Raw genomic sequence first — 15,736 nt, forward strand, 5'->3', positions numbered from 1 at the left:
AAATCTCCTGGAAGCGATATTAGCCCACAGAGATATTATTTCGCGGTCTTCTGAAAAATAATCAAACAAATTGAATGAAATAAAATAATAATTACATCCCTATCCAAAATTTGATGTTTTGGAAATCGATGCACAGCATTTGTCTGCATCGAGCTTGATGAACTAAACACAAATGTGGAGGTCCTCGAAAAAAAGTTATATTTCCAATATTGCACAAAAAATCCTTTAAATGCAAATCTGTTCTGTTTACTGTATTCTATCGAAATCTTAATTAAAGTTGCCACAAAAAGTGACCAATCCTGTGTTCAAAACAATATGAAATCATTAAATCACCCTCTAGGAGACGGTGTTTGAAAATGATGCGGAATGCATCAAAACACGTGTCACGATAGATTTTAAGAAATAGTGGTATTCACCAAGTAAAACTCAAATTAAACATGGATAGATAAAACCACAAAGTGACTGCCAAATCAATTAACGAAATTTCTTCTTCTAACCCTTACCCGCACCCAATGGTGCATAGGGCACTGCATCGTATCTTGATTGTTACTTACATGAAGGCATGGTGATCACTCCTGCGCTTTAGTGACCAGTCCAGGGTAATCTTAAATAAATAGTGTGTAAAATCACCAATATTTATTTTCACCCACTCCCCCCCCCTGGGAATCGAACCCCGGACCTCCAGCACGGTACCTAAGCATGTTAACCATTACACCATGGAGGCGGGCAATTAATGAAAACATCATCAGAAGAGTGCGGCGTTCCATTCTTTCTGCCTACCCCTGCGGAAAAACGGTGTGATGGTAGTAGTAGTAGTCATTTCAATTACAAAAATGCGCTTTACATATTCTTTTTCTCCGTCTTATTCCTCATTACTGAGGGTTGTGACCCTTGTGGAAGCAATAACTTTTCTCCAGTTATCCCTTGACTGCACTGCACGTAGCGCTCCAACTACCGAGGTGCCTGCTACTGCCTTAACTTGAACAGTCCATCCCGTGGGATCTTCCTCTCCCTCTCTTCCTTACATCTTCAATACACATAAAAACGAACAAAAAATCAATACCTGGCGATTGTTTGGAGAGTATGGTATCCAAAACTACGCCAGTGGTTTGCGCCTCGTCTTTGACCATCTCTACGGAAGCTGTGGTCCCAAAAAGTATCGCCGTGTCGAATGCGGCCAACAGGCAAGTGGATAGGATGCGCGCCACTGGTAAGGAGTGCTGCTCCTGCGACAGATCGAAAAAAAAAATAGCATAGCTTTTTTAAATTCTACACAAAATGGAGTACGCATACAATACATAAAACAAAAAGCACCATAACAAAGTACAAGTACAGTATTCACGTACAATATATCAAATAAAAAGAACTTTAACCAATTATAAGTACAGTATTCAATTACAATACATCAAATAAAAAGTACTATACCAAAGTGCAAGTACAGTATTCAAGTACAATACATCAAATAAAAAAGTACTATAACAAATACAGTATTCAAGTACCACATAATACAGTATTCCAGACAAATGCTGAAATGATAAGCACATTGCAGTATACAATACTACAATGTGCTTTGTTATTTTTTAATTTTTTATTCATAGGTGGTTTTTTTAAATATTAATTATTTTTATTTTTATTTTAATAACTGATATCAGAGCAGATATCGGCTGTTAAATACTTGGTAAATTATTTACCGCTATACGATTAATATAAACGTTGTTTATGTAATCGTTGATCTGAAAAAGTATGTATTTAAAGAGACATTTATTTTTTATTTGAGATAATTTTCTGAATTACGAAGTAGAATTGCCAAGTAATTTCTGAATTTCTAATTGCTAATAGGTAACGCCCGAAATAGTTTTTGAAAAATTTTATATACCAAAAATATTGTCGAATCAATGAAGATATTTGATAACTATGTAAATAATAAAATACTTACGAAATCCCCGAAGATAAATGTGACTGTGAAGTATATCGATTTTATCAGAGACATCATGCTACTTGTAGTTATTAAAAGGTTCTGTAACAGCACAAGAACAAAAACTTAGTATTTCACGTATGATTGAATAATTTCAACATGTTTAGATGTCTTTTCTAAAATTTACCTGTTCCTTATAAAAAGAGTTGGATAGATCGCACTGTTCGCAGTTTATCAAGTATACTTTCATCATGTCATTAATACTAATCGGGTGAGTTTTAAATGACGAAAGAGCCTCTTCGGCCACCAGCTTTAAGTAAAACAGAAAGTCTTGAAAGCCACCCGCGTCGTAATATTCCGAAGCGCTTTTATTTGAAATATTTTCGTATTTCAAATCGTAGTAAGCTTTCAGTTGGACGTTCATCGTGAGAAATACGTAGCGGAGTAGTAATAAGGACAGCATGAATTGTAAAGAAACTAACGAGTTCATTAGGATCAGGAAGTAGTTAATTATGTAGAGGATGGCGCAGTCCTTGCCCAAGTGTTGTACCAGGCCGTAGAAGTCGTAGAGGCAAATCGCTGCCAGGGGGATGAAGACGATTGAAAGTATCGAATACACTATCTGCCTGCCTTGTTTGTATCGTTTGGATGCATTCATATGGAAGGTTTCTATGATCAAATCGTTGTTATTATAAAATTTCGCGTACGCGGCGTACTTATTCATGGCACTCAATGAGATATTCAGGACATTCGTGGTTAGAAGCGCGACCAAAGTGAGGATATCTGTGAGCGTCATGGCTTTGGTCGAATACTTGTATATTTTCCTTCCCCTCTTGTACAACGCTGACAATGTAGTCGATACGATCACAACAATGGCCACGATGCAGTATAGTTTTCTAGAGTTCGGTTCCCGTTTTCGACTCCTGCTGACTCCGAACACCTTTTCCAAGAAAATCAGTGGACGAATCGTATACTCCAAGTCGTATAGTCGTCCTTCCGTTTCATTTTTTACCCCTTCTATTCCGGGCTCTATTTCGGAAGAATCTGTATTTTTGATAGTTGAAATTTCGCACATGTTCACTGTTTTAGCAACACTCTCTGCGTTGTAACTGATACGTAAACGTGTGAAAATATTAATAATATCTCTAAAAAAATAACATCATAAAACATGCGCTCTTTCACAAGTGCACGGAGAGTAATCGATGATTATAAATTCGCTACAACATTTTTCGTATGTTGTTATTTAATATGATATCGAAGTACAGGGTGAACGCGGAAGTTGTTATCGTTTTTTTCTTCGTATTTAATAAATAAGCAGAACTATCATAATTGTTATTCAGTAACAACCAAAATGATAGTTCCCTCGGGAACATAACGTATTTTATACAGATTTTTAGATATCTCAATACAAACGAAGAAGTTTTTTGAGAAAGGAACGTGAAAGCTTCGCCACTTTAAGGATTTACTACAACCTATTGTCTGGGTCAAGTGACACTGTGTAACATTTACTTTTATGGCCATCATTGGACATTTAAATTATTTTGATATTTCAGGCTTATACGACTTCCACAATTCCCTTCTCAAGTACTTTTTTTTTCTCTCCGTTAAGATGTTTGTTTATATGTAAATCTTAATGAGAATCACTCTAAAGTTAAATTCAGGGTTTGTTATAAATATAAATGTTATAAATACAAAATATTGAGAGATGTTTATTATTTTAGTTTTCACGATTAAACATCTTTTACTTTTTTTAGAAAAGAAAATGGAAGATGTTCTCCAAATTAAACTGCATTAAAAGAAAATTTTGAAAGCAGCATTAAATATGATGAAATATTGTTATAAAATAAACATATTGAGAAATGTCGCAGTTTATTTTAACTAAAAATAAATCATTCTGATACCATTTCTAGTTTGTCGGTTTTGAAAATTGGAAGTACAGATTGTGTATATTTAGATGTTGTATGTGTGTAGAGGCTCTTTAATATTGTATGGGTAATGAATTTACATTTTTTTTTGTTTCTACAAAATATGTATAAATAAAACACAGTAAAACTGTTTTGATTTATTTTATTTGAGATATTTATACAAATTTCAACAAGTGGAATAACTCTTAAATTATTATATACAATTTTATTTTAACTGAAAAATACCTATAAAACCATCCAAATTATCGCGTGGGTATAAGTTTCAATGAATCTTTTTTGTTTTAAAAAACAATAGATGGAAATTAAAAATGAGTTTTTAATGACATCGTGGTTGTAAAATAAACTTTTTTGAATGAAATTAGTTTTTACTTCTGATTTTATGATTCAATTTGTCAGGTATCCAATAAAGTAATACATATTTAACTTTTAAAAGACGTGATTAATTATTTGGAAAACTAAACCGTTTCGTCAATGCCGTGGTTTCGTGAAGTCGTCTCCAAACTTGAGATAACTTCTGGAAATCGTAAGAAACCATCCATTTATCTTGAAGTTTTCTCTTAAAGTTATGTTCGAATTCAAGTCGAGTGCGTACATCGGTAATATCGTAATTTAACCACGCACTAGCGAATCAGCTTAATTTTCCGATCAATTGGATGGTTCTATGTATTAAATCTCATTGCTAACTAATTTCTACATCTAAAAAACATACTAAGTAAATTACGATAGAGAATTTGAGAAGGTAGTCTAGGAGTAATATAAAATATTTAAAAACGGATACAATCGTTTTTTTTGTAGATTTCAATTCAAATATTTATTTTTAATTAGTAGCCATTTAAAATTTGGTAAAATTTGAAAAATAAAATCATATTTTCGTCTCAAGAATGCTAAAAAGTATTTTTTTAAATCTACAAAAAAGCGAACACTCCAATTTTTTTTAACATATCAATAAAATAATAAAGCAATGGTTACAATACATATTATTATACGAAATATAATCATGAACTAATTTGGACGTTACATAATTTATGAAAAATTAAATAGAAACGTCAAACTGATAATTAAACGTCAAATTGTTTCAAAATGTTTTCAAATAATGGAATTTTTGGGGCTGAGGATATAAATTTCAATACCCTTAAATAGTTTAGAGCAATTCTCATTTAGAAAGTACTCGTATAGTGAACAAAAAACCAATTTTAAATATTTTTAAGTAAGTTTATAAAAAAAGTGGTATTTGCTATTTTTAAATACATTTTTTTTCATCTAAACCTTAAGGACTTTTAAACATATTATCCTCATATTTTGATTATGGTATACCTAATAATTCTGCCAGTATTCAGTAATTCAGGCAGGAATTTAATATTTAAAATTTTACGATTTTTTAATGCTTTGATGTCACTTTTATTGGCTTATGTTATTTTATATTTAAGCTATGAAATTATATAAGAATCTATAATAAACCTCATCGTTACATAATGGAATATATTTATCATTTTATTACATGATTAATATTTATTTTATTTTGCAATTGAAAGGATTTGAAAGAATGATTCATAATTCTCTTATTATATCAATATATATATATTTTTTTTGGAAAATATGCATTATTTATAACTGAATTAAAATAAAAATAAACAGTTTGTTAAAATATAAGAGTTAACTTCCTAAATAATAGTATTTTTATTTACATATTACTTTTAATAAATATGCTAATTAATATAAATATATTCATATTACAATCCCTCTAACGTATACTATCACTGTACTTTTGACACAAATTGTCAATATTTAGTTTTTTTGTTGTACGCATATTCATAATACCTTTAATTCCAATTAATAAAAACTGCAATATTTTGCAACTTATTATATTTTTTACAGTACCCGATAAAATATGTACGTTTAAATCAATCTCATGGGAATTTTAATTTTATGGCTAACTAGATGTACCCAACCACGCGTTGCAATTTGTGGCCGAGTCTGATTAAATGAAAAAAAAAGAAAATAGAAAGCACACATTTTTAATACGTAAATATTTTCACAATGCCTGTGAAGCAATGATTTTTAAAAAAAAAATCCATAAAACATCAATGCTATCAAAAATATGACAACAGCTGTCAAGAAACATGCTATCCGCCATGAACAGTGCTTAGCATGTATTGAGTAGGATAAATTACGTTCAACGGATTATCAGCAGATCGTTTCAACAAAATTTACCTGTCATGGGTAAAAAAATGCCAGTTACATAAATTCGCGAATATCTTTAGCAGATTTAAGATATTGAACAAATGAACACTAACATTTTTATTTTTATAGATAATAATTTACGTAGGAGGGATTGACTACATGAATAAATTTAAAAATACCATACTGATTTCACATTATACTATAGTTAATGTACCTACGTAAAAATATTTATCTCAACTCTAGTGATAATAATAGAAATACATATGTACCTATGTATATTGCTTATTTACAATCGAAGGAAACCTTTTTTCTAATTTAAACTAATTTACTCTTTTGATGATCGAAGAGGTTATTCGACCAAAAATAGAACTTAATATTATTATACCAAATGCGATAGTAAATTTTCATGATAAACGATATCTTTGACGTTATTTGCGGAAAACGGCTAGATATTGTTGAATATTGATTTTCCCGAAAATCGGGGAAAGCAACCAACAACTGGCCATTCTCTACAAAAAACTTTTTTTTTGTGCCAAAAAAGGGAATATTGATTTCCTAATTTTCATTTGCATTTATTACTATAAATAACGCACGTTATGTAATTTAAACCGATAGTATGTACATTATTTTAGACAAAATTATTATTTTTATTTACAAACGTATGATTCTTCATCTACAAAAGAAAAATAATCATAAAAAGCTACATTTTTTTATTAAACAAGCTTTCGAGCAAAATAAAAATATACTTACCTAATAATATTTTTTTTTAATACGTAAAAATCATAATAAATCACTGGATATCTTTTCTACCTGTTTTTTTTCAGTTTGAACCCAACTTTATTACTTGAGCTAGATACACTTACACCCAACTACGTGGAAAAATAAAAATACTGTCGAAATCCTAGTTTTTTTTCTATTAAGACCAACCACCTTTTTCTACGTTATTATTTTTCATGTACTCATTCTGCATATTTTAAAAATATTTTTGGATCCGTTTAGCTATTGCTATAATTTGTATTGTGAATGATATAGTAAAAATACTTTGGAATTTTGCATTTGTTTGAGAGTTTTATATTTTCTACATATAACTTTTTAATTAGAAAATTTAAAGTGAGTGTTTCATCTACCCTTTGATATACCCGGTATTTCAGGGTAAAATTGATCACCGTTGTCGATACTAACAGTAAAATTTTAACTTAATTTTTTTAATGTTGCCTATCACAGTACACTTTACTCTATTGTATCTCATGGTACATAATCATAACATATACTGCAGAATTTTTTTCATATTTTTTGTTGTTTTTATTTATAACAACTGTTTTTTTTACTGTTGCTGTTTTGCTGGGGAGGCAGATTATGACGTCACGCGTTATTATCTCGATGATTGGTTCGTTTGCAACATTGTGTAATAAAATCGATAAGAAGTGAGGTGTGTTCTGAAATTGTGCAGTGATTATGTACACATGTCCGTAAGAGCGATAATCCCTTCCCATGGAGTTTGTGAGTGATGACTTTATGATTACACTTTTAATAAAACGCTATGGGAAATTGTTAAGTATGAATGTCGGGGAATATTTTTCTACGATAATAGTACGTTGTATAATGTCAATAAACACTTTTGATTGATAGTGAGAATAATCTTCCCATATTATCTTAACAAAATATGTTTATTAGAAAAATATTTTGAAACCAAGATTTTAAAAAAATACGTTAGAATTTTTTACAGGAAATTATGACTAAAGTGTTTCGAAAGTTTATGTCAAACTTTAACAAACAATGCTGTCTTAAATAAAATTACTCTTGAAATTTTGTCAGATTTGTAGAAAATCCATCAAAATCTATAAAAAAAGTATTATTTTTATATTTAAAATTTACCAAGTAAATACCACTGTTTCTTTAAATTTTATGTGACACGTATTTCAATACATTTTGCATCATTTTTAAACAACGCATAAACAGTATTTTTTTAAAGGAATAATCCGCAAAGCCACTATTAGAGTCTTGTCTGCAAGTAGGATAGTAAGGATATGGAAGGTAAATGTGAAAAATACCTTACAAACACCCATACCAATTAAAAATATATCTTTCTTGAATTCATTTTTCAATTGGTGGGAATCGAGCCCGCGACGCCAGTTTCGCAGTCGAGCGTCTACCCAACTACGTCGCGGCGCCTGTCGAAATGTATGAAAATGATGCGGAATGCATTGAAACCGTGTCATTATAGCTTTAAAGAAATAGTGGTATTTACTTAGTAAAACTTAAATGAAAAAATATTTTTCTAACGACAACCGATTTTTCGTGTCTTTCTACTGATTTTTGGTCCATCGAGTTGGCTGGTTGTTAGATCCCCTACATGTTGATGCTGTCGACAGACTTGGGGGCTGGCAGGTCGTCAGTCTCGCGACGGGACAGCACGTAGACGGGCGGCTCGGCGGGCAGGAAGCGGTCGCTGAAGGTGGCCACCTTGTGCGCGCCGCCCAGCGAGGACACCTTCTTCCGGTACAGCATCAGCAGCACGGCCATGGTGCTGATTATGAAGGCGGAGGCGGCCGCCAGCACTATGATGGCCGTGTGGTACGTCGTCAGCACGGACACCTGGACAAACGTTGCGTTGAATAAATAAATTCCTAGTCACCATACATATGTGAAGGTCCTCACAAAAAGTTACTTTTCCAATACTGCACAAAAATCCCTTAAATGCAAATCTGTTCTTTTGACTGTATTCTATCGAAATCGTAATTAAAATTTCGACAAAACGTGACCAATCCTGTGTTAAACCAATATAAAATCATTAAATCTCATTAAGACGTAACAATTTTACAAGCTAGAATTCTTGATTACTTTATCATTTATAATGGAAATGAAACATTTTGGCGAGGACCTCCACATATACCCTTCCATCGTCAGGTTTAGGAAATGCTTGGTAAGGTCGCTATTGTCGCTAAGGTTGTTTGGTATTCCTCCTTAGGACTTTGGGTTTGGGGGTGGTTTCCTAATGGAGCTGAGGTTCCCCTAGTAAGGTTATCAACTCTCCTGCCGCTATCACCCTAGCTATTAGAAGATGGTTAAGGATTTCACACTGACAAAAGACGAAAAGCCACATACTTTGGCCACATATTTCATAGGTATACGAATGGTACTTGCCACCGTCAGGTGTTTGAAGATTATTTCGATGAATAACAAACATCGAATGAAATGTTACATACGGGTTACAGACCAGAGCAGACATAGCGAGAACCAAATCTCTTCTAAAAACTTTAGAAATGAGGAACACGGAAATTCCGAAAATGGATACGGAGGATATAATTAGATAGAGAAGACAGTAGAGACGATTCTAGAATGCCCGTCTCAATAGAATGCAAGAAAATAGACTGGCTCGAATTACTCATCAAGAGAACCCAGATGGAAAAAAAACCATCTGGAAGATCTTCAAAGCGATGTCGTCATAACTGGCAGTCCACGTCACAAGAGACGGATAAAGGAACAGACAGATCCTCGGATCTATAGATATTATAAGTAGGAAAAAGAAGAAGAATGAAATGTTCTCAATGAATCAAAAATAGTTTTGTAAACTTACTGTTGATTCGGAGAGGATCTCCCGATGTTGCAGCGCGATGATCTTGTTGTCCGCCATGTCCTTGGTCTGCATGGCTCCCAGCTTGTGGTGGAATGTGGATTTCCTGATGTCCGCCACCATTGTGACGTCACCCTGCGCCAGCTTCTTGCTGAGGGATAGCTCTTCCTGCTTTACCTGGTATAATTCCAATAATTAATAAGACTCTGAAAATATTTTCTCAAGTCCACGAATGATCTATGTTATCTGCCAGATCTATGCAGGTTGAGCCATAAAACTCTTTTGATTAACGCAGCATTAAGCAACTAAAATAGCGAGTGTTTTTGCCTAGAATTTTTACTCATGAATTACATGAAATTATAGTAACTTTAAACATAAAGAGTAAATCCACTCACGAGTAGGCATAGGCCATGAAACTTTTAAAGTTGAAGTCTGAGTAGGGACATGATAAGCGGTGTTGCATAAGCCGTAGCTAGATTTCAGAGTCACTTGGACGTTAGGTAATTCAAAAATAAAAGCAACTAAAATAATTTAATTATTTGGATCCTGCCCAAACCGTCAAATCGTGATATTGATTTTCTTACAAGTTCCTCCAAATGATACGCGACGTCCACCTTGTTGTTCCCAACGACCGTGAAGTGTATGTAAGTGACTCCTGGCTCCTTGAGCAGCTCGATCTGCTTGTCCTTGATGGTGGCTCCCAGCTTCGTGAGGTCCCGAGTGAGTTGGGCCTTCATCATGTTGCCTATCTCGGAGGAGAAGTCGCCGAAGAAGCCGAGGGTTATGTGCACTGCCTCGATAGGCGTGGGTACTGGAATGACAAATAAAGTAAAATGTTATTGTTTATTTCAATGTAGTGAAAATGTTTCAAAACGTCTTATTTAAAAAAAAATGCTGGTCGAATATGCAGATAAGCTTCCTGGTTACGTTTTCTTTTTCTTTCTTAAATTATTTTTCACCTTTCCTCTGAATTTGTGGCATTTTAATTTTAACAGTTTTCTAACTTAACACTTTTTTCAGTTGATTTTTTGAAAATTCAACTGAATTTATTTACTAACATAAAATGTTATCTATTGTGGTTCCGGAATTGATTGAATTAATTTAATATCATTACTGATTCGGCAGTCACTTTGTGGTAAAATCTGTCCATTTTTAATTAATGTTTTACTTAGTAAATACCACTTTTTCTTAAAATCTACTGTGACAGGTGTTTTTATGCATTCCGCATCATTTTCAAACACCGTATGTGTTTAAAAATGATGCGGAATACATTGAAATACGTGTCACAGTAGATTTTAAGAAAAAGTTGTATTTACTAAATAATTCATTAATTAAAAATGATTGAATTAAATTCATTTTTCACAAAAAAACCGACCTATCGGTTTGGTTGTTTACGGTTGGCGGCGAAAACCGATTAGTGGGCTTTTGGAAGTATGTTTAAAATACAAATTATTGCGTAAATAAATCAATTATTGTCTTATTAAATGTATATTGCTTTACAATATTGAAGCATTAAGTAGAATTCGTCGATTTTTTTAGCTTTTCAGTAATGCTTTTCAGTAATGCTTTTCAGTAATGTAATAGCAAAAAAACTTTAAACCACACAATGAAAATATACGACTATTATGGGCATGGAAGCAGAAATCAAAATATGTATTAAACATTGCTAAATTGTTGAAAGATAATGGAGAATTTTTAATGTCTTTCGACTTACAGCAAATGCTGTCTCCTCGCGAGAAGGTGGACGTCCCGGAGAGCTGGTTGCCAGCCTCATCCACGCACCAGCACTTAGCATCTCCGCGACCGCTCTCGCACTGCGTGGGGTTGAACCGGCCGCTGGAGTCACACGCCACCTCGTAGGCTGCCGCGGAGCCGGCCAGCCGCTCCTGGGTGCTCAGGCAGCGACTCCGCAGCACGGCCTGGCGGCCAGTCGGGGCAGCTTCCTCGCTGGAGTCGCTCTCCTCGATGGAGTCGATGAAGTTGTAGTCGGTCATGTGCCGGACGAGTTCTTCCAAAACTAAAAAAAAATAATCTTAGTTAGCCCACGACGTTACTTTTTATAATCAAAGACAGTTTGAATTTCGCTCTTGAACAGATTCTTTTGCTTCAATTTTTGGGATTTGCTTCAAAGATATTTAATGCCCTACAGTTACAATCAGTAGTTAAAAATTGAAGTTGAAATCCTTCATGGACACCTACCGTCTAAAACCCCCTCTCGACCTTTATAGCTCAGTTCCACAGTTTCAGTCCCACCTTGCAGTCTACCCCAGGTTTTAAAGTTTGTTCATCTCTGTTCGAGAATGTTCGTACTCCTTCGTCCTCATCACCTTCTCCGTGTAATTCTCTATAACACTCCACGTATGGTCCCATACTCGACGTCCTAATCCAGTGGTTCTTAACCTGGGTTCGAATGAACCCCAGGGGTTCGGTGAGTCAGCCCCCCGGGTTCGGCAGAGGGCAAAACACAGACCGACTTGTACAATATTATGAAAAATTATACAACGTATGACAATTTAGCTAAAAGATCAAGTAAATATTATTTGAAAGTAATGTATCAAATATCATGAAAAGTGATATGACGTATGATATATTCATTTATCCAATAGATCTAGTATATGATTAGAAAGGAATGTATAAATCTAGCAATATTTTTTTCCAATTAAGTGTTCGGTGAACGCGCATATGAAACTGGAGGGGTTCGGTACCTCCATCATGGTTAAGAACCACTGTCCTATCACTCTCTCTACCTTCTCCACGTTTCTCTATACCACTCCACGTATATCCAGGGTAATCTCACTCTCTAAATGGTTGGTTAACTTACCATCGTCATTGTTGGAGAAGTCCATCCTGCGCCTGGCCTGGCGGAAGTTACAGTTGGGCTTCTCGCCGCGCACTAGGCTGCCCCGCAGCGGCTCGCCCTTGCCGCTGGCGCACCAGCACACGCCGATGTGCTGCATGCACTGCACGGCCTCCCACTCGCCCGTGTCGCTGCGGCAGCGCGGGATGAACGTGTCCTTCTTGTAGCGGATGGCCGCCTTCTGGTTCTTCTCGCGGAGGCGCTCGCACTGACTCAGCACTGCAAAAGAGACTCAATTAATTAAAAAAAGTCCAAAGAACAGTATTTTAAAAACAAGACCCTATTAGATGGACACTTATAAGATAAAGAGCTTGGGAGAATAAGGAAGACGTCGGAAGACCTCAAAAAAGATGGTCCGACAACATAGTCCGGTACCTGATAATTGTCAAGTTTTATCGGTGTTCTTTTGCTGTAGAAACTAATATGCTATTAATATGGTATCTCATGAAACAGAATCAAAATAGAGGATATCGTGGATCGCGTGGCACTGGGCGGGTCATATTGCAAGACAGGACCCCACAAGATGGACCCTTAAAAATTTTAAGATTGGGAGAATAAGAGAGACATTGTAAGACCTCAAAAAAGATGATCCGACGACATAGCCACTGTCGGGGGTAAAATAAGCTGCGAGTAGCAACCGACCGACAGAAATGAAAGGATATGGAAGACGCCCATGTCCGGCAGTGGAGGACAGAAAACTAAGGAGAAGGAGTATTTAAAAATGTATATGATGTAATGTGGATTTTGGATTTATTTCTAAAAAAGTAACTAAACAAGTAAACATCACGCCACTTTCTGCAGAGATAGGTAGAGAGAATAGAACGCCACACCAATCTGTCTTGGCAAACAATCTTTGTCTCTTCCACATTCATGTACATCCTCATATACCGCCGATCATTCCGACAGTATTCACTTTCAAGTATTTGGAATACTTGATCTTCCCAAGTTTTCCTCGTTTTAATTTTAATATGACAGAAATATAACCAAGGTTTTTTTTTAATCATATTTTTGAGTTTACCTATATTAATTTATCTTATAATATCTGTACTCTATACCTGGACAAACAGTGTTGCAGTGTTGTTCAGTCTGGAAGTTGTTGTGGTTTCCAGAACATCCTTCGTACTTGAATTGCTGGCATTGATTCCTCTCTGGGCTGAAGTGCCACCTTATTGTCGCGTTTACAGGGTGTCCAGAACTGTGAGTGCAACGTCCTTCGTCCTTGGCGTCAAAGCACACAGATCCTGCAAAAATTACACAATTACTCTAACTCCCGAATTCATTGTAGACGTAAAAAATATCTTCATTTGAGATACAGTGCCAGCTCGCTAATCCGAACGTATATCGTTTGTATTATTGTTCTGAGAAAAATGTGAGAAAAAAAGAAATTTCGAATGAATAATTTAAAAAATTTACATTTTTATTTTAGCTTGAAAATGATTCGCTATTTTCTTTTAACCAACTTGTATATTTTTTCTTTCTTTTCTTCTATATTTCTCTATAATCAATGGGCAATTAGGTATTCGTCTCAAAACTATCAATTCCTCAGCGTTCTCAAAAAACGACTTTTTCAGCCCAGTTGATGTGTGTGTTGAAGGCATTCACGTTCAGATTACAGTGCGTTTCGGATTACGGAACGTTCGAATTAGCGAGCTGTCACTGTACTTGTAGGATCTTGGTTACACTTGTTAGATTGTAATTTATGAGAACTACCTGAAATCATATTTTAGAGGTAGAAGATTTCGCCGATAGTTATCGTAGTCGTGCGCCATTATTCTTTTGAGTTCATCAAACTCTTGAATACTCTTCAATTGAAACAGAAAACTATATTTGTTTTGAACTCACTTGGCTTAGGGCAGCAGACCGGAGGACTATCGCTCGCACTAGATATTGGTGGCAGGAGGCATTTATGAGACGAGGGACAAGGGGGCTCGTTGGGACCACAGCGCTTGGCTGGAGCTCCATCAGCTCCATCGCAGATCGAAGCACCTTCGTTATTTTCCGAGCCGACGCACAGAGCAACAGGCGGGCAAGGATCGGTGACACATTCTACTTCTAAAAAATAAAAAGTTACAATAAACATAACATATTTGATAGCTTTTGAGCTCTGATAGGGTTTGTTAAATTGAGCCGAACTATTTTCAATTAGGGTTTCTTTTGAGTTTATGTATTTATTTTTGTGATAGGCTGTTGAGTCGCATGTGTTGGACCAGAGAAAAAATTGAATGAAATACAATAGGAAAATAAGCGTGTAGCCGGTGGATGGATTTCCTAGCGGGACTTGGCTTTAAAAAAAACTAACTTCCTAACCTTTTCGTTATTAAATTGAACTTAACCTTACCTTACCAAACCTAACCTTACCGTTATTAAAATTTTGAAATAATAAGTAAAGTGGGTAAAGTTAAACAACATTGCTATTAAGATGATAAAGACGTTGAGAGCAGTGAAATAAATTTGCCAGTAATTGAACATATTACTATGGTAAATATTATAAAAGTAAAAACGGTTCTTGATTTTCATTGGTTTTCTTTTTTTTTGCTACAGTTTTGATATGAGAAAGACCAAAAGTTAAGTGGGAGTAAGGTTTTAATACATTTATAAACGTTATATTAATATTTACGTACTGACTACTTTGCAGACCTCTCCCTCTTTAAGACACTTCATATCGTCACATGGATCTCGGCACCGGCAAGTGTTGCAACCCTTGTTGTCGAGGGCATACCCGTACTCGCACTCTTTGAAGCATTCAATGGCTGGACAGTTCGATGGAGCTGGACAAATACATTTTTTTTATTTATTGATTTAAATTAAAACAAAGTAATGAGGTCACAACATTTTTGGGTGTTCCTTAATACTTGTTCACAAAACTTGAGATGTCAAAAATAAAACAATTGGAGAAATCCAGATTTGTGAACAAGGATTTAGACACACTTAAAAATATTCTGAATAAAATAACTGGTCAAATTATAAGCGGCATAAAATTTTTAAATCATATTTCAGGTATCTCCCAGTATGTAAGATAATCCGGTTAGGATCTTGCATACATGTAAATAAAAGCTTTCTCAAACCAACCAGAGATGGTTCCCGTGAACTCAAACGTAAAGCGTCATGAGATGTATATGAGTTCCAAAAAAAAGAGTAGTGTGGTTGTCAATCAATGGAGAATGTTCCACGTATGAAAATTGATCACTTAACCAGCCTATGATAGCCCTGTAAATACCCAGACTTCCATATTCTTCTTCATCTTTGTTGAGATGTCAAAATTTAAAAGTAATGAGTATTATTTG

General features: G+C 34.8%; 1 protein-coding gene across 1 annotated transcript in view; it reads right to left on the reverse strand.

Moving 5' to 3' along the window:
* Nucleotides 1–6,547: 6,547 nt before the first annotated feature.
* LOC148312052 (uncharacterized) overlaps nt 6,548–15,736 on the reverse strand; it is a 68,485-nt gene continuing 59,296 nt past the window's right edge. The window contains exons 15-22 of the mRNA XM_088277833.1: nt 15,074–15,220; nt 14,295–14,504; nt 13,508–13,693; nt 12,417–12,671; nt 11,310–11,612; nt 10,180–10,406; nt 9,599–9,772; nt 6,548–8,616 (exon numbers count right to left, since the gene is read on the reverse strand). Coding sequence (XP_088133959.1) covers nt 8,371–8,616; nt 9,599–9,772; nt 10,180–10,406; nt 11,310–11,612; nt 12,417–12,671; nt 13,508–13,693; nt 14,295–14,504; nt 15,074–15,220 — 1,748 coding nt within the window. The 3' untranslated portion in view covers nt 6,548–8,370. The remainder of the gene's footprint in view (nt 8,617–9,598; nt 9,773–10,179; nt 10,407–11,309; nt 11,613–12,416; nt 12,672–13,507; nt 13,694–14,294; nt 14,505–15,073; nt 15,221–15,736) is intronic.

This window comes from Brachycentrus maculatus, unplaced genomic scaffold (genome assembly GCF_059751285.1).
Source record: "Brachycentrus maculatus isolate JH-2025_06_01 unplaced genomic scaffold, ASM5975128v1 h1tg000050l, whole genome shotgun sequence".
Classification (NCBI taxonomy): Eukaryota; Metazoa; Arthropoda; class Insecta; order Trichoptera; family Brachycentridae; genus Brachycentrus; species Brachycentrus maculatus.